The following is a 27372-nucleotide window of genomic DNA, read 5'->3' as shown; positions in this document are numbered from 1 at the left end:
GTGGGGGGTCATCACGCCCCGCCCACCGCTTCCTGAACCGCCGGGTCCTGGCGTACGCACGTGGCCTGCCCCTCTTCTTCCTCCGCGATCCCCGCTGCTGCAGCCATGGCTCCCGGCCAGCTTGGTGAGGCCCTCGCGGAGCACGGCCCGGTTCTGCCTGCCCCAGCTCCGCCACCCGCCCGTGCAGCACGCCCGCCGCTGGCCGAGCTGGGGAAGCCCCGGGGCCGGGCCTGCAGACTTGGGTGGCCCCAGTGCTGGGCCTGGGCCCTGCCATCGCATGGCCCCTCCCCAGACCCGGGAGAACGCCGTGCAAAAAGCCCGCGAATAATGAGCAATGCCTTCTGTTTCAGCTCTGTTCAGTGTGTCTGACAAAACTGGCCTAGTGGAATTTGCCAGAAACCTCGCCTCTCTTGGTTTGAGTCTAGTCGCTTCCGGAGGCACGGCCAAAGCGCTCAGGGATGCTGGCCTGGCAGTCAGGTAAGGCAGTCAAGTAGTGTTAAAGGTAAGTCCAGGGAGAAAAACGTGGTGACCATAGTAACCCGGAAGAGATGTAATCCAGGCACTGGGAGGAAAATAACCTACTCCCAGTAACACTGTGAGGCCCATACAGACCCTACTCTTTTGTGGAAGAGGAAACTCCCACGTAACAGCATAACAAACAGCGAGGGGTAGGCGATGCGTTGCATTAGAACTAGAGAGATTTGATTTTTACAACCCTAGCACTCAGCCGCTGTTTGCAAGCAAATCAATTTAGGCAGGCCGTTTGTTATGCACAACAAACACACATTCTCAGTGACCAAGGAAGGCCTGGCTTTAACATCATGATTTGCAGCTAGCTGCCTCTTCCATTAGCATCCTGTAACCCTGTGAAAGCACAAGTCATTGGCTTGCTCACAAGCTGCCCATCACCTGACGACTAGGCAGTGGGAAGGGATTGATTGACAAGAGAAGTCCGGGGATGATCCTGAATGTCTGGAAGATAGAAAAGGAAAAAGATCTCAAGGACAGGAAGTTCAGAGGAAGGACACACTTAACCACTGGGATAATATTCAGATAGAAAATAAAAGACCTGTTGTCTGTCTTGCTTGCCATAACAATTCTTGGCCTATGGATAATTCCTGGAGAGGTTTATTATCCACCTCTTCATACTCTAGTCTGTGTGAGCAATACCTATCCCCTCTAGATTCGACAGTTTCAGACTGCAAGAATACCATTACTTCTTAGATGAGTGTTTCTCATTAGAATCTTTTTGCAACTTCTCATGAGAATCAGGAGCATCAGGGACAGCAGACAGTTAGGCTGTTGTGAGTCTCGGGGTCCTGTGGCCAAGCTGGTGCCCACCATTGTTGCCGTTGCGTTTCAAACGAATCGAAATTATGAAGTATAAGGAGTCCTTACATGGTGCATCACCTGGTTTAAATGTTTATCAGATGGTCATTCATATTCCCATGCCACTGCCCAATCCCTGCTTGCCCCCATTCTGCCAGTAGCTTTTTGATTCTTAGTCTTTTGGTGGTATTGAATATTGACCCCAGTATCCTGCCTAGTCAGCCACTGAGCCATATCCCTAGCTCATCTTTTGTTATTTTACTTGAGAAACCTTTGAAATTGAGAACCAAGGTCTCTTGAGTTGCCCAGGCTGGTCTTAAACTTGTGACCCTCCCGCTTCAGCCTCCTTGAGTGAGTGTTGGATTGGGGATATCTTTTAAAGATGGAGAACGTCAGTATATTTCCTGCAGAGAGTGAGTGTGTATGGCCTAAATTGGTTTATTTAGAGCCTGGCTCGGTCATGTTCACTGAGTGGAATGTGGACAAGTGGGAGACGTGTTCCATGATCAGTTCTTACAGTTGTAACATCTTTTCTTGATTGTCCTTGTTGGACAAGTGTGTATTTAAAACACGGGCACAAAGAAGTAACTTGTCATGCAGTTAGCTAAGAAAGAGGTCAAGATTTTCTCCCAGGAAGTTGACCAATGCCTTGTATAACAAACAGATGAGAGTACCATTAGTGAGGTGCAGTAGTGAGCAGATTGCAAGCTTTATATACAGATTTTAAAATGTATTTTGTGGTATTTTTTTTGGTTGCTATTCAGGCATGCAGAAAGGGAGTTGGTTCTCTCCCATTATGTGGAGCCCAGGGATTGAGCTCAGTTCCAAGGCAGGTTCATGTCCCCCCATACACACCCACTTTTTTTTTCTGAGCTGAGTCTCTCAATGGACCAGAAACTCTTCAGTTTAGACTGTCTCACAATGTAGCCCCGACTGACCTAGAAGTCCAGATCCTGTGACCTCAGTCTCTTAAGGGCTAGGAATTCAGGTGTGTGTGGCCACTCCCAGCAAAGACCTATCTATTGGCCATTAGACTAAATTCCCCCACCCTCTGTGCATAGTACTGAGAATTAAACCCAGGCCCCCACATAGCCAAGACAGGCTACACAACCAAGTAATATTCCCAGCTCTTGTAAAATTAAATTCGTTTTTCTCCTTTTTGGCTTCTGGGTGGTTTTGTTTGTTTTATACAGGTCCTTGTGCATTCGAGGCAAACTTTGTACACTGAGCTATACTTCTAGTCCAAAGATATGTTTAATGTTCGTTGTTGTTAATTCTCTATAAATGACTCTCCATTGAATTTATTTCTTGATTAAAGATATTGACTTATGTCTCTGGAAATTGTAAAGCCAATGCTTTCATACCTAATTGATTCTCTAAAACACATATCATTCAGAAAAGATAACATTTTTTGTAAAATAAATAAAATTGGGAAATCCAGCATAGTGAAAAAAATTTAAAGGTTTAAAAAATTTAAAAATATACTTGTTTAAGTTGGACTTGAAAAAAAAAATCTCCCGGACTGAGTTTAGTAAACTTGGTGGGATTTGCCTGAGGAGTGGAAAATGATAATTTTGTAACTGTTTTCGTTACTCTGCTTTCAGAGATGTGTCTGAGCTGACGGGTTTTCCTGAAATGTTGGGGGGGCGTGTGAAGACCTTGCATCCTGCTGTCCATGCTGGTAAGTGGTTGACACCTTCCGTTTATAACAGATGCTTTGGTTAAGAGCTTCGAAGGACATAGGAAGAAGACATAAGTCATAAGCTCCAAAACGGTGTTTTTAAACAGTTGCGTTGGTTTTATCAGCTTTGCCTTCTGATTTCATAGTCTATTAGAATCCCTTTGGAAGATGACTGGCCTCACCGCAGGACGAGTCCAGATCACTTTCCCCCAATTGCTGTTGATCTTGACTAATGACTAGTTCGGCTAACTGGGTTGCAGGTTTCCTCGTTAGAGTCTGACTGTAGACTTCTGCAGGAGTTCAGACTTGGACTTCAGTGTTAAACTGTAACTGACTCTCGAAAGAAGGTGACTTCTGTTCATTTGTCGGGCACAGCACACTCTCTAAACAGTCACAGCAGCAGGAAGTGTATTTCTGCCTTGCGAGCTGCAGGGAACCTTGAGAAGCAAGGCCAGAAAGCCTGGCTGGAGGGATGGCTGGGCCTTAGCGGTGGAGAGCACTGGTTCGCCTGGCAGAAGACGCAGGTTCAGTTCCCGGCACCTACATAACAGCTCGGTGTCAGGGGATCCACTTCTTTGTTTTGACCTCCTGGGGTACCAGGCATGGGTGGTACACATACAGATAACACAGGCCAAACAGTCATGCACGTAAAATACATAAATCTAAAAGACAAAGGCTGAAAGCGAAGGATTACCAGTCAAGTCGTGAGCTATTGCTTATGAAAACGTAGATGGAAAGACTGGTAGAGGTGACGTGAAAATTCCTTTTACAGTTTTTTTTTGGGTTGGGGCTTTTATTTGTTTTGCCGGAGAAAAAGGAATTAGATTTGTTTCGGTTTTTTGAGACAGGCCCACCCTGAGGCAAGACTAACTCGGACTCCACTCTGTGTTCCATGCTAGCTTGGAACTCTTACCAGCCTCCTAAGTGCTGGGATCGCAGGTCTGAGGCACCAGGCCTGGCGACGTTTACTCGTTGAGGGAATAGGTATTCTGTTCTGGGTTGGTTTTGTTGTTATTGTTTTATTGAAATATGGCCTTGCTAGGTAGCCCAGGCTTGCTTTCAAACCTGCTGCTGTCCCCTGCCTTAACCTGGGTGTTTAGAGTCCAGGCCTGCACCACTGTCTGTTAATAAATTCTCTAATTTTTTGTTGCAGAACTCTTCAGCTGTGCGTAATGCTCTTTAAGAATATTAGGTGCTTAGTGCATTTGCACAGACCTGTAATCCTAATACTTAGAAGGCTGAGGCAGGAGGATCATTTGAACCCAGGAATTTAAGACGTAGCAGTGCACGCCTTTCATCCCGGCACTTGGGAGGCAGAGGCAGATAGATCTCTGAGTCTGAGGCCAGCCTGGTCTACAGAGTGAGACCCTGCCTCAGAAATAAAAAGAATACTAGACAGTTTTTTACCTTGTGGCTGATGGGACTACACACCATAAACTAATTATGTACCTCCCACTTGATTGCATTAGGAATCTTGGCCCGAAATATTCCAGAAGATAATGCTGACATGGCTAGACTTGATTTCAACCTTATAAGGTAAAAAGTTTAAAGCTGAATTTTGAGTGTGTTAAAAGACTTATCTCTAAGTCTCACTGTATAAATGATCTGCTGTCCTCAGGATATAAATGCTTTTCTACATCTTCTATGTGATATTTTTTCATGTATGAGCATTTTAATTTTGCCAAATTCATGTTTTTAAACTATGTAACTTAAGTTAGAACAACCTTTGCCTTGTTGTTACTATGCGTTTGGAGCAATAATCCCACCACTGAATTAGACCCTCAGCCCCAATCTTCGTTTTTCAAGAGGTAAGATTGAAATTTCACTGCATCAAACCAACCAAGATACTGTTTTCTTTAAACATCCGTGGTAGCTTTCTTGAGGTGTGCTTTGTGAATTATTATATAATTCAGCCTACTAAAAAGGTGCAATTTGATGGTCTTCAGTATATTCAAAAGAAGTTGTGAAACCATCACCGTGTTGATTGTTAGAATGCTCTTGTCTCCCGTCTGTACCTCCCGCCAAAGCCTCCTGAACTTGGTAGTGTTCCCTCTCACTTTGTTACTGATTCCACACGTTTCTCCCCTTCTGTGGGTTGTGTCTTGCTCAGTGTGCCATTCCGACCATCACAAGTTTTGATTACTTTCGATGGTGGCCAGTTTCTTTTCTTTTGGATCTTGTGCTTTTCTTGTCGTACCAAAGACACCTCATTGTTGTGATGACTTTTTTTTTTCTTTTTTTGCTTATGATTTTGTGGTTAAGTTTGTGATTCTAGGGTTTTGCCTGTTTGTATTTAGACAGAACCTCAATTGTGTGGTTGGAACTAGCTTCTGATTCCCCACCTTCCTGCCTTAACCTCCCTAGTGCTGGGATTACAGAGGTGTGCCATTTTACACCCAGCTCTGTTGGTGGAGTTAATTTTTTTTATCTGGAGAGGTGTGAGGCAGAGATCTCAATGGACACATTGGGGACTGTCCCGTTGTCCCAGCATCCTTTGTTGAAGGCTGTTCTTTCCTCCACGTGGTCCAGGCATCCTTGGTCTCTCTGTCTGTGGTTACGCCGGTGCGCACTACTGCGGTAGATCTGCAGTAGGATTTGAAGTAGAGAGCCATGGGTCCTCCTGCTCCGGTTGAGCCATTCAGGGACCCTTGCATTCTCACGTGACGTTCGGACTGCTCTGCACCACTTGCAGGGAAGGCGGTGGGACTTTTATAGGGTCTGTGGATGGATGTGGGGAATTACTGCCTTCTCAACAGCAGAGTCTTCTAACTCGTGGATGGGAGCTCTCTTCCCTTTTGAGAGACATCGATTTTCTTCATTCCTTTTCAGCTTTGTTTTGTGGTTTCGGTGTGTCGGTTGGACACCTTTGTCATTCTGTTCTTCAGTATCTGATTCCCCTCAACGCTGTCAATACTGCATTGCTTCCCTGATTTCCTGTCGTGATTGTTGTTTGCTAATGTGTATTATTACAATTGATTTTTACATATTGACCATAAGACCGGCAGCCTTGGCTGGACTCACTGATTAAGGCGGATAGGTTTTCTTCATATATGAACATCATCTCACTTGTATCCAAGCCTTGTGTCTCACCTTTACTTTTCTTTATACATTTCTTTGGCTAAAACGTGGCAAAATATTCAATAGAAATGGTTAAGAGTGAATATTCTTATTTCTCAATCTTAGGAGGAAAATAGTGGTTCTAAGATATCAATAACTACGATGTTAGATTTTTATTACATTTTATCATGTTGAGAAAATTCTACAGTCCTGAATTTATTGATGTCTTCTTTTTTTAAATTATGGATAGATAGTGAATTTTTCCTACTTTTTGTGCATTGAAGTATTCTTGTGGCTTTTGTCTTCTATGAACCTTACATTAATTTGTGTTTTGAAGATCTTTATTTACGGGACACACATGCTTCCACCCTGTGGGTTCTAAGTATTAAACTCAGGTCATCAGTCTTGGCAGCAAGCACCCTGACTTCCTGAGCCCCTAATGGATTTTCAGGTGCTAAGCTAGCCCTGCCTTGCTGGGGCGATGTCCTGCTTGGCCGTGGTGTGTCATTCTTCTCATTTTTGGGGTTGGGCTGACAAGTTAGCTTTTGTGTCAGCCTCCATTAGAAGCAGTGTAAGTTTTCTTGTAACGTGCTTGTCTTGTTTGGGATCTGGATAGCAGGCCTGATCTGGTGATCCAGGAAGTCCTCCTCCCGTTGTACTGGTTTCCGCCAGCCGGGCTCATACTGCGGTCCTGGGGTGGATAGTTCTTTGACCTTCATGTTATACTATACTTGTGACTTCCCTGAAGGCAAAGCAAATATTCTACCTTACATCAGGTGCACAGTCTGTCAGGAAAGCAGTGTAAATGTGAATGTCCTAGGTAAACATCACAGTCGAAAATGAGATTTTTCTATTTTTTTTGCACCAAACACATTTGAATTTCTTTTCTTTTCTTTTTTTAAAAGCAAATGACATAGACCCAAATTTCTATACTCTTATAATCTTAATTTCTTCTTAAAATAGTTTGTTTTGAGGTAGGAGTTTAACTGTGCAGCCCGGGTTAACCTCAAACTCTATTTAATCTTCTGAATGTTGGGATTATTATCACTCCCAGCCAAAATAACCAGTTTTGAAACTTGAATGATTCAGTAGTAATAGTTAGCTGAAGCCAGTCGAGCCTCAAGCTTGCATGGTGGTCTGGGGAGGACGATGTGTCCCATGTCCAGAGTGCGTGCTGATTCTGTGCTCTGCAAGTGGAGAGCCTCCAGACCTCTTCTAAGATTTTCAAAATGTTGGGGCCTGGACAGGTGGGCTCGGCGGTTAAGAGCACTCGCTGTTTTTTGTAGAGGACCCAGGTTTGGATTTTACAGCACCCACCACAATTTATGACTAGTTCTTGGGGGTCTGATGTCCTCTTTTGTCCTCCCTGGGCCCTGAACTCGTGAGTACGTACACATCTGCAGGCAAACCCTTGTGAGCAGAGAGTCAGTCTTTCAGAAAAGAATTTGAAAATGTCAGGCTTGCAATGTATGTTTTAGGTATTCATGGGTTTTGCTGACATCTCGACAAAGCTTGAGTTTTCCAGTGACAGCCAGTTCTCCTCGGTTGACAGAGTTGTTGCCTGTAACCTGTACCCCTTCGTGAAGACTGTGGCTTCTCCAGATGTGACTGTTGAGGCAGCTGTTGAGCAAATTGATATTGGTAAGTCGGAATAAACGTTTCAGAACTGGCAGGGGTGGAGATTCAATTCTCTTGGAGATTTTGTTTTTGTTTATTATCGAGTGTTTGTGGTTTTGTTTCATGTTGAGACAGGCATCTGCTGCATTGTCCAGGCTGACCTCTAACTTGTGATCCTCCTGCCTCAGTCTCCGAAGTACACAAATTCTGACGTGTGTCCCACATCCAGCTTAGAAAATATTTTATAAACTCTTTAGAAAATATTAAACTATAAACTAAATATTTTGTGTGTATTTTGGGGGGTTCATATGGGCTATTCCCCCTTATTTTTTTAAGTCAGAAATTAAGGTAGAAGTATTGTGCACAGTGACTAGAGAACTCATCAACGGATAGCAAAGTGCCAAGAAAAATAATATATTTTGTTCTTCAAAGGTGGAGTGACCTTACTGAGAGCTGCAGCCAAAAACCACGCACGAGTGACAGTCGTGTGTGAGCCAGAGGACTATGTGGCCGTGGCCGCAGAGATGCAGAGCTCCGATAGTAAGGACACCTCCCTGGAGACCAGGCGCCACCTGGCCTTGAAGGTGGGGTGCACTTCTTGTAATCCTGTAAAACAGTGTCCATGTAGTCCGTGTGCCTGTCCAAGCAGTCTGCAATTCTGTTAAATATATCAGCTTTGCACACTGCTTGGGGCTTCTGTCCTTTTGTTAAACATGGACAGAGCAAATATTGGGACTATTCTGTCAGATTCAAAGGCAGAAGGGTTAGTTGGGGGTGGGAGGCATGGGACAGGGGCGGCGGGTAAGGCTGTGTACGTAAAAGCATGCCCAGTATCTCACAAGATGCAACTTTTTGTAGGCATTTACTCATACTGCACAATATGATGAAGCGATTTCCGATTACTTCAGAAAGCAGTACAGTAAAGGAATTTCCCAGATGCCCTTGCGGTATGGGATGAACCCCCATCAGACCCCTGCCCAGCTGTATACGCTGAAGCCCAAGCTTCCCATCACAGGTAAAGCATAAGGAGTATGTGCTGTGTCCGGACACCTGGCTTTCTCTGTGTTTGTCTGGTTACTCCTGTTCAGAACATAAACTAAATTACTTAATACCTCTTGTAACCATCCAAAATCAAGTGCCAGTTGGACACTCTGCACGAAGTGTCAGCGTGGCAAACCACAGGTCCTGGCTGGTAAACAAAGCTCCAGTTGAAGGTACAGCTTTTTGGACATTGGTGTTTTGGAAGACTTGAGGCCAGGTGGGACTGCTGGGATTTCCCAAAAGAGGACCCCCGACCAGTCCTGTGGTGCTCCTGTGACGTCACTGAGGCAGTGGAGAAAGCAGAGGGGGACCTGTGTATCTCTGTGGGTTGAGAGCCACTGTTTGACAGATATTATAAGACCTGATTTCCTGGATGGCCTGACAGGCCAGTTGTAGTGGGCCAGATAGAAGTGTGATATTAAATCACGTTGAGGGACCAGTGTGATTGGTCAGGGGCAAAGGCACTTGCTAAGCTAGCCTGGCGACCGGAGTACAGTCCCAGGTCAGAATGTCCCCTGAGCACTACACTCACGCCTCTACTTCCCCACACACATGCACAGACAATATATTAAATAATTTTTAATTTAAAAGAAAAAGAAATGACAATGATAGATAATTCTGTAAGCTGGGAATTAGAAGTATGGGTTTGTAGTTGAAATGTGAGCATGTGTCTACTCACTCCACATAGGGGACCAGTAACAGACAAGCTTGTTGAACTAGTGGTTTTTATTGTGATTACTTACAAGAATATTAGAGAGAGGTTACTTATAGGAGCAGAAGTGACTCAAACAGCCACATCACCAAAGCCCACCCTGGCATTGGTGACAGCTCACAAAAGCTAGAAACCTGGAGCACACTGCACAGCTCAACAGGTTGGAGAGCATCCTTTCCAGGCATCTCAGCTGGTCTAAGTCTCCCAGTAGTCCCTTCAGCTTCCATAGGTGCCTGGTAAATCTGCTCAGTTTCAGGGACTTCCTGTGCTTAGCCACCTTTGCTGTAGGATGGACTGTTTCACCTCCTTTTTAAAGTTCTATGTCCAAAACAAGACTTTTACCTAGGAGGAAATGGCTGCATGACCTCTTGTAGCGTTAACAGAAGGATTTTCAGTGTTTGGCCTGTCTCGTTCCCCCTGAGAGGGGGGAGGGTGGGGAAGGGCAGAGGAGAGCTCCAGGTGTGGAACCCTAGCACCGTCAGGAGGGTTAGCACGAGCTGAGAGTCAGGGCAGCTTCACCACACTCCGGGCAAGCCACACTGGCCGACGTTTTCCTGTTGGGAAGCCACAGTTCTCCTGGTGGCTGCTTCTGTCACAGCCCAGGGAAGGACGAAGAGAACAGGGTGGGAGGTTTGAGGGTTTCACATGCTCTCCTCTTATCCCTCCCATCCAGGGAGCTAAGGATCTGTCATCGCCCTGCCACAGCCACATCTTGTACCTAATGATGCTAAGTCCCTCAGTCACCCCAGAGTCTCCCAGACTATGCTACTTCTGCCTACAGTGTGTATCGAGTGATGCCGCCTTTCTTAGGACCCTTCCTTGGCCTTCCGTGCTCCATAAAGTACATCCCCCTGCCTTGCAGTCTTCATCCCCCTGCCTCAGATCTGCTTCCCGAGTCGCTCTACCACCCCCTCAGTTCTGCTCCTAGCACAGCGCAGCCTCTACCCTAGGGTCTTGATGTTGACAGACCTCTTCACTCAGGCTTGCTCCCCTCGCTCGGCTCCTCGTGGTCCTGGCTGCCTTTTTTCAGATCTCAGCACCCCAGACCAGAGTAGCTGACCCTCCCTGTTGTCACCTCCCCCAGCTTTGCGGGTTCTCCCATGAGGTTGGCAGCCCCAGAAGCAGAGACCTTGATTGTATGTAGAGTCTGTGTACTTTGTGTTTTTATAAGAATTTCCAGGGCCCGAGTGTCACCTGCACTCTGAGAAGCTCTGTGTTCACCCTCGGCACTCAAGAATGGTTTCCATGTGTGTGTGTGTGTGTGAGTCTCCTTTGTTCCTGTGTGTATAGTACTTCATTCTTCCAAAATGTAAAAGGATTATTTGTACTTAAGGCGGAGTTGGCCCCGGGCATGGAAACAGCAGCTTCTTGCAAGACATTCATTCACAGGATTTCTCTCAAACACATACTTACTTTTACAGCAGAAAAAAAAAAAGTACTTTGCCTTTTCGTGTGGTTTGACTATTTGGCAGTGGTACAATTACAGTGTCCATGCCTGTTTGTCTGGAACAAAGCCGAAGCAAAGAGTAAAGATGGGTTTGTATGTCTGTGTGATTTTGTCTTCTGTTTTGTTTTTCTTTGGTTTTGAGACACCTCCTTGCGCAGTCCTGGCTAGCCTGGAACTCACCAGGCCGGCCTCAGGCTTCTGACACTCCTGCCTCCGCCTCCTGAGGACTGCCGTTGGAGGCATGCAGTCCAGTGGCCGGATTTGGTGCGGCTGGCTGCTTTCTTCCAGCTGGAAGTGAGGTGGTGCCTGTGTCTCGTCTGTCTAGTAGATGAAGCAACGTGAAACATTTCTCTGTAGCGCGCTCTGTTATGTCTCACCAGTTGTTAGCACCTCCGAGAACGTGATGTGTGAAGGGGAACCAGTGTTCTGTGAAGTGTTTAGACACAAGCTTTCCCACTCACCTCCCCCTTCACACTCACTGGGCTCCCCACAGAGGTGGGATCTGAGCTCACAGTCTCTCTTCTGCTCTGCTTGCTGGGTGCCTCGTGAGATAGCTCATGGGTATTGTTTATCGTTGACTTGGTTTCTTCTCGGCCTGTCATCTGAAGTTCCGGGAGGATATGGTGTGGTTTTCTTCTGGTTGGGGAACTTGTTTTGAGACAAGGTCTCTGCTCAGAGAGTGCTGGGATACAAGCACGCACCCTTCTGCCCTGCTGCACTTGCAGTCTGTCGTGGAACTTTTTGGTTTTTCGAGACATGGTTTCTCTCTGTAGTTTTGGTGCCTTTCCTGGAACTCGCTCTGTAGCCCAGGCTGGCCTCAAACTCACAGAGATCCGCCTGCCTCTGCCTCTGCTCTGCCTCTGCCTCCCGAGTGCTGGGATTAAAGGCGTGCGCCACCATGCCCAGCCTCAGCTTCTGTTGCGTCTGCTCTAACAGGTGCAAACACCGTTTCTGTTTCTGTCGCTCTTCTGCCGTCCACAGCACTTGGACTTGTACCATAGATGTTGTTGTTGTTTAGTTGAAAGGTTTATGGCTTGTGATGTACACTGTCACTGTACTTTCCATAAGTGTTTCATCTTAGTCACAGGGATGTAGGAAATGGCTGATTGTCATTGTTGCGGAGTCTCTTACTGCTGTGTTTCTAGTCTGCTGTGACGGGGTGGGGAGGCGGGAGGCGTGCATGTCTTCGAAGACGACCCAAGTGCAGTCGCTCTGCTCCTTTTGAAATTTGGTTACCGCTGTGTCTATAGATCTACATTCGCCTCTTGTTCGGTTTTTGTGGGGCTGTGGGTAGTTCTTGAGACAGGGTCTCACTGTGTAGCCCTAGCTGTCCTGGAACTCACTTAACCAGCCTGGCCTCAAACTCAAAGAGAGATCCGCCTTCCTCTGTCTACACCCCCAGCATTTGGTTACTTTTTCTAGACTCGGTTCTCAGCCTTTTGACTAAAATCACATGCAAGTTGTGTAGTCTAGACATTATTATTTTTTTAAGGAATGTCCATATATGTGACCTTATTCAGCCTGCTTATTAATGTGTATGTGTGTTTCTGTGTGTAGTTCTCAATGGAGCCCCTGGATTCATAAACTTGTGTGATGCTTTGAACGCCTGGCAGCTGGTGAAGGAGCTCAGGCAGGCCGTAGACATCCCCGCCGCGGCTTCTTTCAAGCACGTCAGCCCAGCAGGTAAGGCACTGTGCTCCAGAACGCCCTAGAGGCTTGGGCTCTTCTGTTTCCTCTCTCCAGCGTTCTTGATTATCGGTAAGTTCTGATGGCAGTTGTAGAATCTGGACATCATAGGCCACTTTGGGCAAGTCTGTTGCTAATAGTGTCCATATCGTTGTATACAACCGGATAACATAATAAATACACACATAATTATGGGACATCAGGAGATGGGGAGCTTGCACTATTGGCTCTTGCAGTGTCCTTCTTAAGTTCAGAGAGGAAAATGAAGTGATGTGATGGAACAGAGGCAGCCCACTGCTCTCTGCCGGAAGTGTACCTCAGTAAAGACGAAGAGACGGTTGGAGTGTTCTGCTCCTGTTCCTGTTGAGTGAGCTGTTCCTTATTTCCATGATTGGGTTGTCCATAATGTCACAAGGTCTGCTTGCATTCTAGCATGTCATTGTTCCTGATATTTATTAGCTGCTAAAGGGAGATGAGTGAGGAAGGAGTCAATGGTCTGTGACACCAAGCAGAGTCAGGAATGCGGTGGTCCAGCTTCCTGCTCAGGCCAGTGTGGTCAGGCTTCGGGCTCTGCTTTCGGCAGCCAGGGGGAAAGTGCCCCTGCCCCTGTACTGCACGTGTGCTGTTTAATTACCTCACGGAGTGGTCTTCGTTTAATTTGGTACAAGTAGTAGAAGATATACTGCCTGGATGTTTGAAAAATACAGGCTAAGTCTTTGAAAAATGTGAATTTTTTAAATGTGTTTTGTTTTCTTTATTTTATGGTGCTGAGAATTGAATCCCTGTCCTTGCACATGGTTCACCCCTAAGATATACCTCTAGCCCTTTAAAAAAAGACTTTGATGTCAATTTTGAAAAGTAGCAATTTGAGTTTTTAGGTTATTTTATGGCTTTCTAGAAAATTGTGTGTGTGTGCATGTAGGCAAGGAGGGCCTCGGCTAGTGCACAGCTATGCACTACATCTCCCCCTTGTCTAAATAAGAAAGTTCTAACCTAATACAAACTATATGCAATAGAGATGATTATTAAGTATTGTCCAGGAGAGGGGAAAAGTAATAACATAAACAAAAACAGCAATACAACCAGCAAGAACAACATCAAACAAGAGACACATACTAAAATCCAGACATGTCCAAAACATAGGTAAGTGGCATGTTACAGAGATTACTCCAATAGCTGTCCTATCTTAAAGATTCTAACTTTAGGATCTGAAATGTTCTTAGCTAAGATAGGAGAGGATTACAACTGTAACTATCTAGTCTTCAACCCCATCAAAGAACAGGAAAATAGTGTTACCTGAGAAAACAGGAAGTGCAGGCAAGCAATTTCCAAAAAATTGCAAGAATAGACAGACAGCTGGCAGCCTGGACTTTCACCTAAAGATTTTCAGCACCGTTGAGGCATCCATTTTGTCTGCAGGCCTAGAACATCTGACAGACCATTTTCAGAAGCAGGGATTTTGAAAGACCATCTTACCCTACAAGGTTCAGTAGTTACTGTCATGCTCATCCGTGTCCGCAGTCGAGGCAAGGGCAGTTTTATGCCCAGCAGGCCATTTTGTGCCGAGAAGAAGATAAACTTCCAAACGGAGTGTCTTAGAAGCCCAACATTCTCTTGGGAGTAGATCGGTGCTGCCAGGAGCAATCAAGTTATCAAAACATTTAAATGCTATATTCTCTAGATCTGTAAAGTTTTTGAAGATTACTTATCCATCCAACATATGTTTTTGTAAATCTGGAAAGCCTAACTAACATAACTATAGATATGACAAGCATGGGTGACTGTTATTTTGCAAGTCTTGCCTACCTAAATAACCTAAGGACTAAGGCTTCACCTTAATGAGGTAAACAGTCTGTAAACATGTACATTATAAAGACAATGACCTCAGAATTTTGAAAATACACAAAATACCTTAAATGGAGGTAGAAATGTATAGGGCAATATGATAACAGTATCGGTAATTGTACCAATATACAAAATATCCTAAACGGGTAGAACATACATACAGTATGGCAAATATAATCTTACATTTGTATCAGTATACAAAATATTTCAAATAGGAGTAGGACCGTGTGTACAGTATGACAATTATACTTTTGAATTTGTAACTATACAAATTATCTTAAATAGGAATATAAAAATAGTTTACATTTGTATCGCTACATAAGAATCCATATCAGTGCAAATCATCTAAGGCTGATAGTTTGCTATCCACTACTCTTGGTCAGTGCTTTACCTTGATGGGGTGGGGGTGCTGGGTCGGTACTTTACCTTGGCAGGGTGGGGGTGCTGCGTAGGTGCCTTTCCTACCCCATTGCCAGCCCGACTTTCTGCTTCCTTTGGCAGGTGCTGCTGTTGGGGTTCCCCTCAGTGAAGATGAGGCCAGAGTCTGCATGGTCTATGACCTCTATCCGACTCTCACACCTGTGGCCACTGCATATGCAAGAGCGAGAGGTCAGAAGAGAGTTTGTCATTTAAAGGGAAAACCAATGTTTTAGCCTTAATAGAATAAGAGTATAGGATTTCGATTTGTCTTTCATTGTTTTTTAGTTAATACTTAAGATGAACATATTCATACAAAAGTGCATGTCAGTATTCTAATGTAATGAACAAACAGTGAGCTTGATACAGTTTATTTTAGATTAGGTCTTTGAATGCATTTTTATTATGAAAACACTTGTAGGGTTATTCTAACTGCTAAGTTTGGTTTGACTTGCATTTTACATACTCGGAAACACCAGAATCTTGGGTGGGATGACTAGCAGATACTAGTTCCTGAGGGGTTTTGAGACACCAGAGGCAGCAACTGTAGCCTTGTGCTATTCTGTATACACACTCTGAGTGGATGGCGGCCACTGGCCTCCTTTATAGCTGGTGCTGGCCTACAGCTAAGCGCTAATTTAGAAAGGAAAATGAATGAATACTTTCTTACTGGTTATTTGACTGATATATTAACTCTGAGTAATAAAGGTGGCTTTAGAGAATATTGTTTTGTTTCCACATCACATACATAGTATGCCCACTTCGTAGTAGCAGAGTTTGGGGAGACGCATGCCACACCCCAACATGTTTATGGACCTGAAAGGGATCAGAGGAAAAACTGGATTTGATCACATAGATTTTTCTATGCAAGGATACTTTATGGCAAATCTCTTAACTTTCCCTTACAGGGGCCGATAGGATGTCTTCATTTGGTGATTTTATTGCATTATCTGATGTTTGTGATGTCCCGACGGCAAAAATCATCTCCAGAGAAGTGAGTAGAGGCTCGGCTATTTTGATCCGTGTGTAACTGAATAGCTTGTTCCTGGGCTTCATTGAACCTGTAGCCGACAGTGGCTGTTTGTACCAGCTCTTTACCATGTAGGATACTGAGATTAGATGTGGAACACAAATCCTTGACTTTTTGTTAATTTTGAGATTGAAGTTTTCAGGTGGATGTGTGTCTTGATGGGGATTTTCATTATATGTTTAATTATTCTAAATTTTCTGCTGGTGGTTTTTTCTGTTTTGTTTTATTGTTCTCCACCCCCCACCCCCACCTCTAGATCAAGACAAGGTTTCTCTGTGTAACAATCCTGGCTTTGTAGACCAGGCTGGCCTCAAACTCACAGAGATCCACTGCCTCTGCCTCCCGAGTGCTGGGATTAAAGGCGTGCATCACCACCATCCAGCTGCTGGATGCATCTTATTGCCAGAGTTACTGTTCTGAAAGGCAGAGCCATCTTGCACGATGAGGAAATAATAATGGGCCTTGCTATAAACCCTTTAGAGACCTGAATGACTAGGGTGGAGGAACTTAGAAGAACTTTGATGAAGTAACCCTCATCACTTAGCACCAGACTTGCATCTCACCATTAGCGCTGGGAGGCAGAACCAGAAGAGGTAGCTCAGAGAGGAAATCAGAGAGGGTCAGGAGGGGTGGGGAGGCTGTGGCGTGGCGGGCAGTGTTTAGTTGCTGTAGAGGATCTCTCTGTGGTCTTAAGCCACCCCAACCGTGCTGGGCTGGCATGCCAGTTCTAGAACTCGGCGACACTGAGACATCTGTGTCTCTAGTTGCAAGATGACAGACCTGGGATCTCATCCCCTTGCTTTGTGTTCTTGGAGCCAGGCTGGATGGAGTGTGCTCTCCCGTGCAGGCCTCAAGCCCACTTCACGAACAGACTGGCATCAGAACAAGTTTTCCTTCCCCAAGGCTCGTGTATTCAAGTCAGTCATCCGTTTGTTCTTAGTTAAAACTAAGATTAGCCACAGAAAATAGGATAGGATAGCTTGCAAAACAGAGTCAGCCCTAAAGAATAACTCTGTTGATAGTAATCGTGCATTACTTACGACAGCTAATTGTTGCTATTTCTTAGAGAGTTGTTCTCTGACTTCTAAAAGTAAGAATTCTATCTAATGTATTGACAGGTGTCAGATGGTATTGTTGCCCCGGGATATGAAGAAGAAGCCTTGAAAATACTATCTAAAAAGAAGAATGGAAACTACTGTGTTCTTCAGGTCAGAGCAGCTCCTAAATTAGGTGGTAATTTAGTCTTCGGTTTCACATTGTGCTCTTTTCCCGTGAATCTTTTCCATAGCCATCTTTCAGGTTTACCCCTCTTTAGTGTATTGGTCTCTGTCCTGTTTTCCTTGATCTTCTTTCTAAGATAGGGTGGTACTCTGTAGCTCAAGGCGGCCTCAAGCGCACAGCTTTCCCTGTGCTGGGTTAGACACTTAGAGCACCACCTCAGACTCCTCCGTTCTTACTGTTTGTTTATGAAACAGGGGCTCACTGTGTAGCCTTTGGCTGGCCGAGAACTCAGAGATCCGCCTGCCCCGCCTGCCTTTGCCTCCCAGAGCTGTGATTAAAGGTGTGTGCTACCATACCTACCTTTATTCTTTTTTGTTGTTGTTGTTTTGTTTTTTGAGACAGGGTTTCTCTGTGTAGCTTTGTACCTTTCCTGGAACTCACTTGGTAGACCAGGCTGGCCTCGAACTCACAGAGATCCGCCTGCCTCTGCCTCCCGAATGCTGGGATTAAAGGTGTGCGCCACCACTGTCCAGCTCCTACCTTTATTCTTAATCTTACTATTTTTTTTTATACAGGTAGTTTTCGGGATCTAAGATTCTTTCCTGCTTTTTTTCTTTTTTTAAATTTTATTTACGTGCTTGCTTGTTCAAATGTTACTGTTAACATGGTAGAAAACCTCCAGCCTAAGTGACTGCTCTAAATTTCTTCTTTGTCCTTCCAGAAATAGAACATATTCCACCAGCGTTTTCATCTGCACTTCTTTCTTTCTTTCGGTTTTTTTTTTTTTTTTTTGGTTTTTCGAGACAGGGTTTCTCTGTGTAGCTTTGCGCCTTTCCTGGAACTCGCTTTGGAGACCAGGTTGGCCTCGAACTCACAGAGATCCGCCTGGCTCTGCCTCCCTAGTGCTGGGATTAAAGGCGTGCGCCACCACCGCCCGGCTCTTTCGGTTTTTTGAGAAAGGGTTTCTCTGTGTAGCCCAGAACTCACAAAGATCCGCCTGCTGCTGCCTGCCTCCTGAGCGCTGGGATTAGAGGTGTGTGCCGCCACCATGCCTGGCTCCTTTGGTTTCTTACTCATGTCCCCTGCTTCCCACCCTTGCGGGTTGTCTCATGTCTTTATATAATGGTCTAAGTCCCAAGAGAAACAGGGTGGGTCCGGGCTGTGTGTATGGGAGACTCTATGCTGCCTGCCCCTGTAGAAAGTGGGCAGCAGCCTCAGTGTCCTCGTGGGCATGGTGACGAAAGTGGCATCTCACATTCACAGAGTGAGCCTCTTCGTGTGGGGGGCGCCGGGCGGTATTTTTCAGATGCAAGCTGTAATTCTTGGTTTTTCCAGTTTTGTGTTACTTGGTTGCTTTGGTTTTGGTTTTGGTTTTTTTCCCATTTATTTTTGCTGTGCTGAGAATTGAACTGGGGATCCTTGTGCATGTTAGACAGAAACTCGACTACTGAGCTATGTCCCCAGCCCTTCTTCTGTTACTTATCACGAGACAAAGTCTTACCAGGTTGCCCAGGCTAGCCTTGAGCTGACTCACTTTGTAGCTGAGGCAGGCCTTGGACTTGCAGTTCTCCTAAGCCCTCCCAGGAAGTTAGAGTGACCCGCACGTGCCACAAGGCTGGAACCCGTTTTTTATTTGTAATTCAAATATTAACTAAATTTCTGTAACAGATTTTTTAGGAAGAAAGGAAAAATAGAATGTAAATTTTGTGCCTCAACCTGTTCTGGCGAGTCTGTATTATATGCGTATCCAGGAAAGGACCTGAAGGAGTGGTGACCCATGGTTAACATAGCAGTGTGTCCGTGGTGATCAGTGATTTTGGTGCCTGGCCACACTGTATTAGGCCCATACTAAATGATGTCATCACACATCTTCATGTTAGAGAATGAGTGTAACTCAAGAGTCAAGTCTTTCTTTTGCTAGTGTTTGGTCCTGTTTTCTGAGACATGGTTTGTCTGTCTAGCTCAAGCTGGCCTGGAACTCACTGTGACCCAGGCTGGTCTCTAACCTGAAGTCCCCCTACCACGTCCTCCCAGGATTACAGGTGTATACCACCATGCCCAACAAGAAGGGACATTTTTGTGTGGAAAATTTAAGACTAGAGATGTAATACTTGTAACTTTTAAAATTTGTGTCCTAGATGGACCAGTCCTACCAACCGGATGAAAATGAAGTCCGCACACTCTTTGGTCTTCGTTTAAGCCAGAAGAGAAATAATGGTGTCATCGACAAGTCCTTATTTAGCAATATTGTCACCAAGAACAAAGATGTAAGTTTGAAAATGTCTAAACCAAATGCTAATAACATGTCTGTCTTCAGTGAGTATAAGCTTATCATTTATTCAGGTTCATGCTTGTAATTGGTAGATAGGCAAGCAGCTAGTTCATCTTTGAGATGTCGGGTAAGCCGGACACATTAGAAACGTGTCTGTATAAACGTACATACATAGAAATAAGTGTCTTCAGTCATACCTAAGTGGATTGTGTCGTCTGTAGCTGCATACATTAGGTTTCAGATGTTTCTCTCTGCTGATGAGTGTTGCTTCGAATCGGTGAAAAGCCACGTGACAACCCAAGTGTAGAGATCTGTGCCAAGATGGGTATTTAGGTCATTTCCTCTTTCAGGGCTTGCTAATTGTTTTTAATGGGAACAAGTTCTGTGTTGTTTTTTGTCAGCCTGTAGGAGAGGTCTGTTCTTGGGATAATGATGACCTGAGGAGAAGTGCTCACATGCTGTGTTCCATTCAGTCCCAGTGGTTATGAGAGAATACTATCCTCTGTATTGTAAAAATTACAGAGTTGGGACCGAAAATGGCTAAATCTGTCTAAAGTTACAAAGTAGGGAAGAGTGTGTGTGTGTGTGTGTGTGTGTGTGTGTGTGTGTGTGTGTGTGTGTTTTCTCTGGATCTTTTTCCATCAATGTGAGTTGTGGGCCTGCCTGCTTCTCTGCTTCTGGAGGGGACTGGTCTCTTCACAGACAGGTCATTGTAGCAAGAGCAGAAGATAGAGGGGGTCTGAGACTGCTCTGGTCTTGATTGCTGGGCAGGGGAGGTTGAACACACGACGTCTTTCCCTTTTTACAAATAGTGCTTCAGTTGGTTGAGTTTCCATACAAACACACACACACACACACACACACACACACACACACACACACACACACACACACGCGCCTTTCTCATATCCTTTGATCTAACTCGGAACGCCAGGGCTATATTTGAAGGTGACTTCTAAGGGACTAGCTTTCTGTGGAGTCAGATTGTACTTGTTGGCTCAAACAGAAGATGAAGGACATATTAATGTCTTAGAATAATAAACTCTTTTAAAGATCTTTTACAACTATGGATTTTGAGATTTAAAAGGTGTAGGTTTACTGCAGTTGCTGGGTTTCCTGTGCTCCTTACTCCGTTCCTCTTTGACAGAGTGGAAGCTTGATTTGGATGATGTAGTGGTGTTTACTCCACCCATGACCTTGGGCTATGGGGCCTGAAGGAGATGGTGTTTCTCCGTTGTATGTGACCTCTTAAAAGGAAAGGGAGAGGGGTCACATGGTTCTTTCCTCCGTTTGTCTATCTATCTGTCTGTCTGTCTGTCTATCTGTCTTATCTATATCTATCTGTCTGTCTGTCTCTCTGTCTATCTATCCATCTATCTATTTTTTGGCCTGGCATGATCAGGCTCCAGACGACCTGGGAATTGAACCCAGTTCCTCTGGAACATCAGTCGGTGCTCATAACCGCTGAGCCACCTCTCTCCTTCTGGCAGTGGTTACAAGAACTGGCCTACAGGCTCTCCGCATAGCCACTGTGATCACCTGAGCAGGGGTCAGGCATTTCCTGTGGGGTTTGGGCTGTGCGTGTGGGGGCGGGTGGGGGTTCTGGAGGGCAGAGAAACTCACCACCAGCCGCCCAAGAGCATGAGGGTCTGGTCAAGCGACTGGAGGCGTGGGGCTCAGATCCACGTGGTTGGATAATGCCATAAATCCATGGGAGTCTGCTTAAGGAGTATTAGGGACATTTATTAGGATAAATTGAAGGAATACAGACCCGAGCAGACAGCTGAAGCCGTCCTCTGATCTGACCAGGAGCCAATCCACCTGGCAGTTCAGTCAGACCAGGAAGCAGGCAGCAGGGAGAAGGGGCTGGTGACCCTTTTAAGAGGTCACGTGCAATGGAGAGGCACAACCTCCTTCAGGCCCTATAGCCCAAGGTCATGGGCAGAGCAAATACCACCACAGGATGAAGCCAAGCTTACCTCTTTGTTTGTTTGTAAATTTTAAAATTTTCACTGCATGTATTCATTACATATGATACATTGTAACAAAAGGACATTTTCACACAGTAGGTATTGTATGTTGACCATATCCCCACACACACATACTCCTTTTGCAGAATATTTTAAAATAGATTCTTACAGTGTTCTCAGCAAAGCGTAAAAGGGTATAATTTGACTTTTTCCAGAACAGCGTTGGTTGGGAGTACATCACAGTAGTGTATAACACATGAAATTTAACCTCATATTAGTTCTGATCCTAAGTTTTACATCCTCAGTCATAAAGTCACTCTGGAGAAAAGGTAATCATTTTGAAATAAGAACACTGTTCCCATCTTGTTGAACAGTTGCCATTAGTTTGAGGGGGACACAGGGGACTCTGCACTCCATCAGTCACAGATCTGCTGACGTGCTTCAGTCTTTGGTGAAGCGTGGCAGCAGCGTGCGCTATGACTCGTTCATCTGGCTGTCAGTGAGGGACCTGCGTGTTACACTGGAGACACCGTAGCTTAAAGCTAATGAGGATTCGAAAGCCTGCTGAGACTTAAGCGCCCTGTGTGTTTCAGCTGCCGGAGTCTGCCCTCAGAGACCTCATTGTAGCCACTGTGGCCGTCAAGTACACTCAGTCCAACTCCGTGTGCTACGCCAAGGACGGACAGGTAACCTCGCCCTCAGCCCACCCCACAGGCACTGCTGTTGACAGTACTCTGAAGCCCGTCTGTCTCGGGTACTAGGCGCTTGAAAGAAGAGACTTGCCAAGTTTCTCTTCCTGCCCGGTAGGCCTAAAACTAGTAAGAACCTAGTCAGCAGCCCCAGAGCCAGGCCCTGTTGATTCTTGCTTGGAGTGAGCGGGCTGATTTTGGTTTAGGGGAACTGCTTTCTCCACCCCAGCCCCTCGCTGGTGGTATCTATCCTATTGACAGGGAATGAGGGGATTTGTTGAAAGGGCAGCAAGGCTAGGAGTCAACCTGAACTTGTTGTTCAGATGGTCCTTGGAATCGCAGAGTTCCTCTTGCCTCTGCCCCTGCCTTGTTAATGTTTGGGTTATTAAAGAATAATTTGAACACAGTGAAATTTACCATTTTTAAATGTGTGTGTGTATATGTATGTGTATATATACATACACATACATATACATACATATACTTTTTTATTTTTATTTTTTTACAACTTACATGGTTGTGTGGCCACTATTGCAGACAAGATAGATCACCCCCAACTTTTTCTTAATTATTTTCTTTAATTGCATTGGTGTTTTGCCTACATGTATGTCTGTGTGAGGTGTGTTGGGTCCCCTGGAACTGGAGTTACAGACAGTTATGAGCTGCCATGTGGGTGCTGGGAATTGAACCCAGGTCCTCTGGAAAGGCAGTCAGTGTTCTTGACCACTGAGCCATCTCTCCAGTCCCAGATCATTCTAAATTAAAATAACTGAAACTGGAGCATTTCAACTTAAGGACCTAAGAATAGTCATATTAACCTTTTTTGTTGTTGTTGTTGTTGCTTTCAGTACAGTGTGAATTTGCATGAGACTATTGGTTTAAATATTAAGGCAGCTCCACATAGTTAAAAGGGAGGTTTATTTTGTGGGGTAACTTACAAGTGAAGGGATAGGTTGCAGGGTCTGGGAAAGGTGTGTTGCAGTCCAGCGGTGTTCTCTGGAGAACTCTGCTCGGGCTACCTCCAGTATCCAGGTCCAGGAACCAAGAGAGCCGACCCATCTGGATCTCAGATCTTCAGGGTCCTCTCTCAGTTCCTCCTTGTAGGTGTGACAGTTACCAACGCCTCAATGGGGGTGGTACTTCCAGGTCAAAGCTGGAATGGCTACCCACTACATGAGGCTATTTACCATTTGGTTATTTTGTTTGGGTTTTGTTTTTGCTTTTTGAGACAGGGTCTCACTTTGTAGCCTTTGCTGGCCTGCAACTCACTCTGTAGACCAGAATGGCCTTGAATTCATAAAGATGTGCCTGCCTCTACTTCCCAAGTGCTGGGACTAAAGTCATACAGCAACACTCCCAGCTACCACATGGTTCTAAGCTAGACCTAGACTGGATGATTGTGCTCAACTAAAGTCCATATTCTGGAACTGTAAAGTAGACTGTGCTAACCTGTAATGTTGGTTAGGTGAGGGAATTTAGTACATTTTCTTATGACATCTTCAGCTTACCATGGAGTCAATCTTTTTTTGTTCAGGGAGAGGGAGGATATGGGGGGATAGGGTCTGAGGCTGTGAACATTCCATGACACACATTAGATCTCAAGACAACATGGGAGTTCTGTACTTCTGCTGTGTGGGTTACAGGACTCACTCAGTGGCTAAGCATGTAGTGCAGGTGCATGTACCTGCCCAGCCATCTAGCCAGCTCCTGTAGTGAACATCTCTCAACCATGTGTCCCAGCCATGGGATGCAGCACTGACCCAGCTCATTACGAGGGTCTTTCCTAACTTGTGAGCTTGGTTTGACCACAGCTTCAGCAGCACGCTTCAGTTTATCTTCTGGTCTTCTGGCATTTTTTACATGTTTAGCCCACAGTGACAGTTGTGATGGCTGTCGGTGCCAAAGAGATACTAGTATGCAATTCAGAAGGCTTTTAAGGATTTTCATGGACACCAACTATTAAGATTATTGATTCGAGCTGGAGAGATGGCTCAGCAGTTAAGAGCATTGGCTGTTCTTCCAGAGTTCCTGAGTTCAGTTCCCAGCACCCACATGGTGGCTCACAACCATCTGTAATGAAATCTGGTGCCCTCTTCTGGCCTGCAGGCATACATGCAGACAGAGTACTGCATACATAATAAATTTAAAAAAAAAAAAAAAATTGTTGGTTCTTGTCACAAAATCCCGACTGGTTGTAGACACTGGTCCTTGGGCAGGGTCTCTGAGGAGCCAGCAAAGCCACTCAGAATAAACGCTTTTCTACCGGCATCTTTTAAAAGGAAATGTCCATGTTCTCAGGTTATTGGCATCGGAGCAGGACAGCAGTCCCGGATACACTGCACACGCCTTGCAGGGGATAAGGCAAACTCGTGGTGGCTCCGACACCATCCACGGGTGCTTTCCATGAAGTTTAAAACCGGGGTGAAGAGAGCGGAAATTTCCAATGCCATTGATCAGTATGTGACGGGCACCATTGGTGAGGTACGGGCTGCTTGAGGTCCAGGGGGGCTGTGTTGATCATTCAGTGGTTGGGACAGACTTTCACAATATTACTACAGAAAGGAAAGACCTTGAAATCCTGTGTTGTCTGAAATTGTTAAGATACCTCGTCATCCCTGTCACCTTCACTGCTGCCCCCTTTCTGAAGCCATGAGCCTCTGCTTCCTGGGTCATGAAGATTGGATTAACTTTGTAGGCCCGTGCTTCCCCTGCGGGTTAGAATATTGTCGTTGTAAGGACTGCTTTCCACCCGTCTCCGGCTGTCAGCGGGTTTGCTGCCTGGTAGTCTGCATCGACTTGAGCTGTAGTAACTGGTGGCTGCTCACCGGGGCTTCTCCTACCATACCTTCCAAGGCCATTAGCAAGTTAGTGTGGTTTGAGTACCTTTTCTGTTTTTTAACAAGAATTTTCTTAAGGCACAGTCTCCTTATGATGACTGCTTCTTTTTAAGTTTTGTTTGAGATGAGATCTTCTCTCTAGTACAGGCTGACCTGAACTCAGCTTCCAGTGCTGGGATTACAGGCTTGTTCCACCTCGGCCTGCCGAAGGCCTTGCTTCTTAATACCTTTGCACTAGGGGTTACATTTCAGTATAAACCTCAGGGGTAACACAAACATCCAAGCAGTGGATTGTTTTGATTTGCCTACAACTGACTTTGCACCTGAGATAGTTGTATATGTGTGCTTCATCTACAAAACACCAGTATCATCTTCTTCCTAGATTACAATGAAGACTTGTCTTAAATGTTTTGGTGAAGGTATATAGACATACAGATTGAACTTAGAGATTTGGGAACACGGTAGGTTTGAGATAAACTGAGTTACAAAAGGAAGATAGACTCTCTTTGGTGATCTAAGAATGACCTTTCCTTCATGAAGATGTTTTTAAGCATCAAAGAGCTTCTGAAGACAGGAACTTGGATGTGATATTGTTTAGTGAGCAGTGCTGGAAAATGCCCGGCTGGTTTCTGCATTGTGCTTTCCACTGGATAAAGCTGACGTGGTGATGCTGAGCCCCCTTGCTCCCTGGCCCCCTAGGGAGAAGACCTGGTGAAGTGGAAGGCACTGTTTGAGGAAGTCCCCGAGCTACTCACTGAGGCGGAGAAGAAGGAATGGGTGGACAAGCTGAGGGGTGTTTCTGTCAGCTCCGATGCCTTCTTTCCTTTCAGGGATAATGTAGACCGAGCTAAAAGGGTAAGTGAGAATCGGTGTGAGTTGGGGACACAGAATCCTAGAAACAATTTTGGCCCCTTTGAGGCTTGGGATGTAGCATAGAGCACCTGGCCTCAGGTTCAATCCCAGCGCCACAAAAAAGTTGTACTAGGCAGTGGTGGTACATGCCCTTAGGCAGAGAGAGGCGGATCTCTGTGAGTTTGAGGCCAGTCTGGTCTACAGAGCAAGTTCCAGGACAGGAAGAGCTACATAGAGAAACCCTGTCTCAAAAAACCAAAAAAATTAAAAGTTGTGCTTCTTATGTTTTAAGCTACTTAGAGTTGCATATTAAAGCTGTGTTGATTTGATACAAGTGGAGAATTATTTCACTTTTCTGTGTGATGTAGGCATAACCCAAATCCTGTTGCTTTGCCTGAATATGTCAGTTAGCTTACGCTTTTTTAAAAAGATGTTTTACTTTTATTTATGATCAGATTTTATCATACATAATTGTGATTGTTTGGACTGCCTCTGTATGTATGTGTACCTTCCTGGTGCCCAGAGAGGCCAGAAGAGGCCACCAGAAGCCCTAGAACTGGAGTCACCGATGGTTGTGAGCCGCTATGTGGGTGCTGGGAGCCAAACTGGTTTTTTTGTTTTGTTTTGTTTTTTTGGGTTGTGTGTATGTGTGTTGTTTTTTTTAAGAATAGCTAGTGCTCTGAACCACTGAGAGAGGCATCTCTCCTACCCCTGGCTTCTGCTTTCGGAGGGGAATTTTGTTTTTTCCTGGGTATGCAGGTCATTGCGTTTTGAAAGTCAACACAGGTTTTGGGGCTTTCCTCTGCAGAGTGGCGTGGCCTACATTGTCGCTCCGTCTGGATCCGCAGCAGACAAGGTTGTGATCGAGGCGTGCGATGAACTGGGGATCATCTTGGCTCACACGGACCTCCGGCTCTTCCACCACTGATCTCACTTTCTGTTCTTTCCTGCTTTACTTATGTGCAGTGGATAATCATGTGTGGGATTTTTAAAGTACCTTTTAGAAAATGAGTCGTTTGCTTTGTAATAATTGGGTCTGTGGTTTTAGGTAGTTGGGTCTTACTCATCTGAAAGGAATAGACTCCTAGAGGTTTGTGTGTGCAGAACCTAAAAGCATCCCTCCCTCCTGGAGCTCGGCTTTCGAGACAGTCCTGTGTGACACCTAAAAGTGCAGATAAGCCAGAGAAGCCAAGCTGCCTTATGCTGACACGTCCCCACTGGGGATTGCTCTCCATGGGGCTCTTTCATCGTGCCTCTGATTGTTTACCTCCTTGGCAAACAGCCAGTTATCCCCTGGGAACTGGATCCTTAGCAGGATCTGGATAATGCTGATACTGCTTTTCCTTTCTTAGGTGAAGTGTTGTTCATATTTCGGCGCCATGATCTTCCCTCCAGAACTGCTTAAAACTCATATTAGCTATTTAGTAACTTGTTTGGTACCTACAAGTGGACCCGGTGTTCTACTTAGAGCCTTTACCCAAAGTGAGCATGGGGGGGGGGGGGTTTGTCAGTGCCTCCCTGTGCCGGACGTGAGTGGATCTGTGTCCCTGCCTTGTGGTCCTGGCTGTTCACAGGGATGGTGCCTGTGGGCAGCTGTAACCTTCACAGTCAGTCAGCCTCAGCCCTGCCTTCATTCCACTCCTTCCCTAAATAAACAATGCAGAAGGTT

The 27372-nt window shown here is 45.3% G+C and overlaps 1 protein-coding gene across 1 annotated transcript; it reads left to right on the top strand.

Moving 5' to 3' along the window:
* Positions 1 to 27372, top strand: Atic (5-aminoimidazole-4-carboxamide ribonucleotide formyltransferase/IMP cyclohydrolase). The gene is made up of 16 exons (XM_028870031.2): positions 1 to 124; positions 351 to 477; positions 2934 to 3010; positions 4480 to 4546; positions 7620 to 7708; positions 8117 to 8268; positions 8543 to 8699; positions 12442 to 12567; positions 14917 to 15024; positions 15741 to 15826; positions 16981 to 17070; positions 19222 to 19350; positions 21919 to 22011; positions 24313 to 24495; positions 25551 to 25706; positions 26512 to 27372. The coding sequence occupies exons 1-16, from the start codon at positions 106 to 108 to the stop codon at positions 26629 to 26631; spliced, it is 1779 nt and encodes a 592-aa protein (XP_028725864.1). The 5' UTR covers positions 1 to 105; the 3' UTR covers positions 26632 to 27372.

This window comes from Peromyscus leucopus, chromosome 13, assembly GCF_004664715.2.
Source record: "Peromyscus leucopus breed LL Stock chromosome 13, UCI_PerLeu_2.1, whole genome shotgun sequence".
In the NCBI taxonomy this organism is placed as follows: Eukaryota; Metazoa; Chordata; class Mammalia; order Rodentia; family Cricetidae; genus Peromyscus; species Peromyscus leucopus.
Note: the sequence above shows the minus strand (reverse complement) of the source record. Positions and strands in the feature narration are given on the sequence as shown.

Coding starts and splice junctions, on each gene's coding strand:
- Atic (XM_028870031.2), top strand. Junction 8,269..8,542: donor GGCGCCACCTGGCCTTGAAG/GTGGGGTGCACT, acceptor AACTTTTTGTAG/GCATTTACTCATACTGCACA. Junction 15,025..15,740: donor TGCATATGCAAGAGCGAGAG/GTCAGAAGAGAG, acceptor TTTCCCTTACAG/GGGCCGATAGGATGTCTTCA.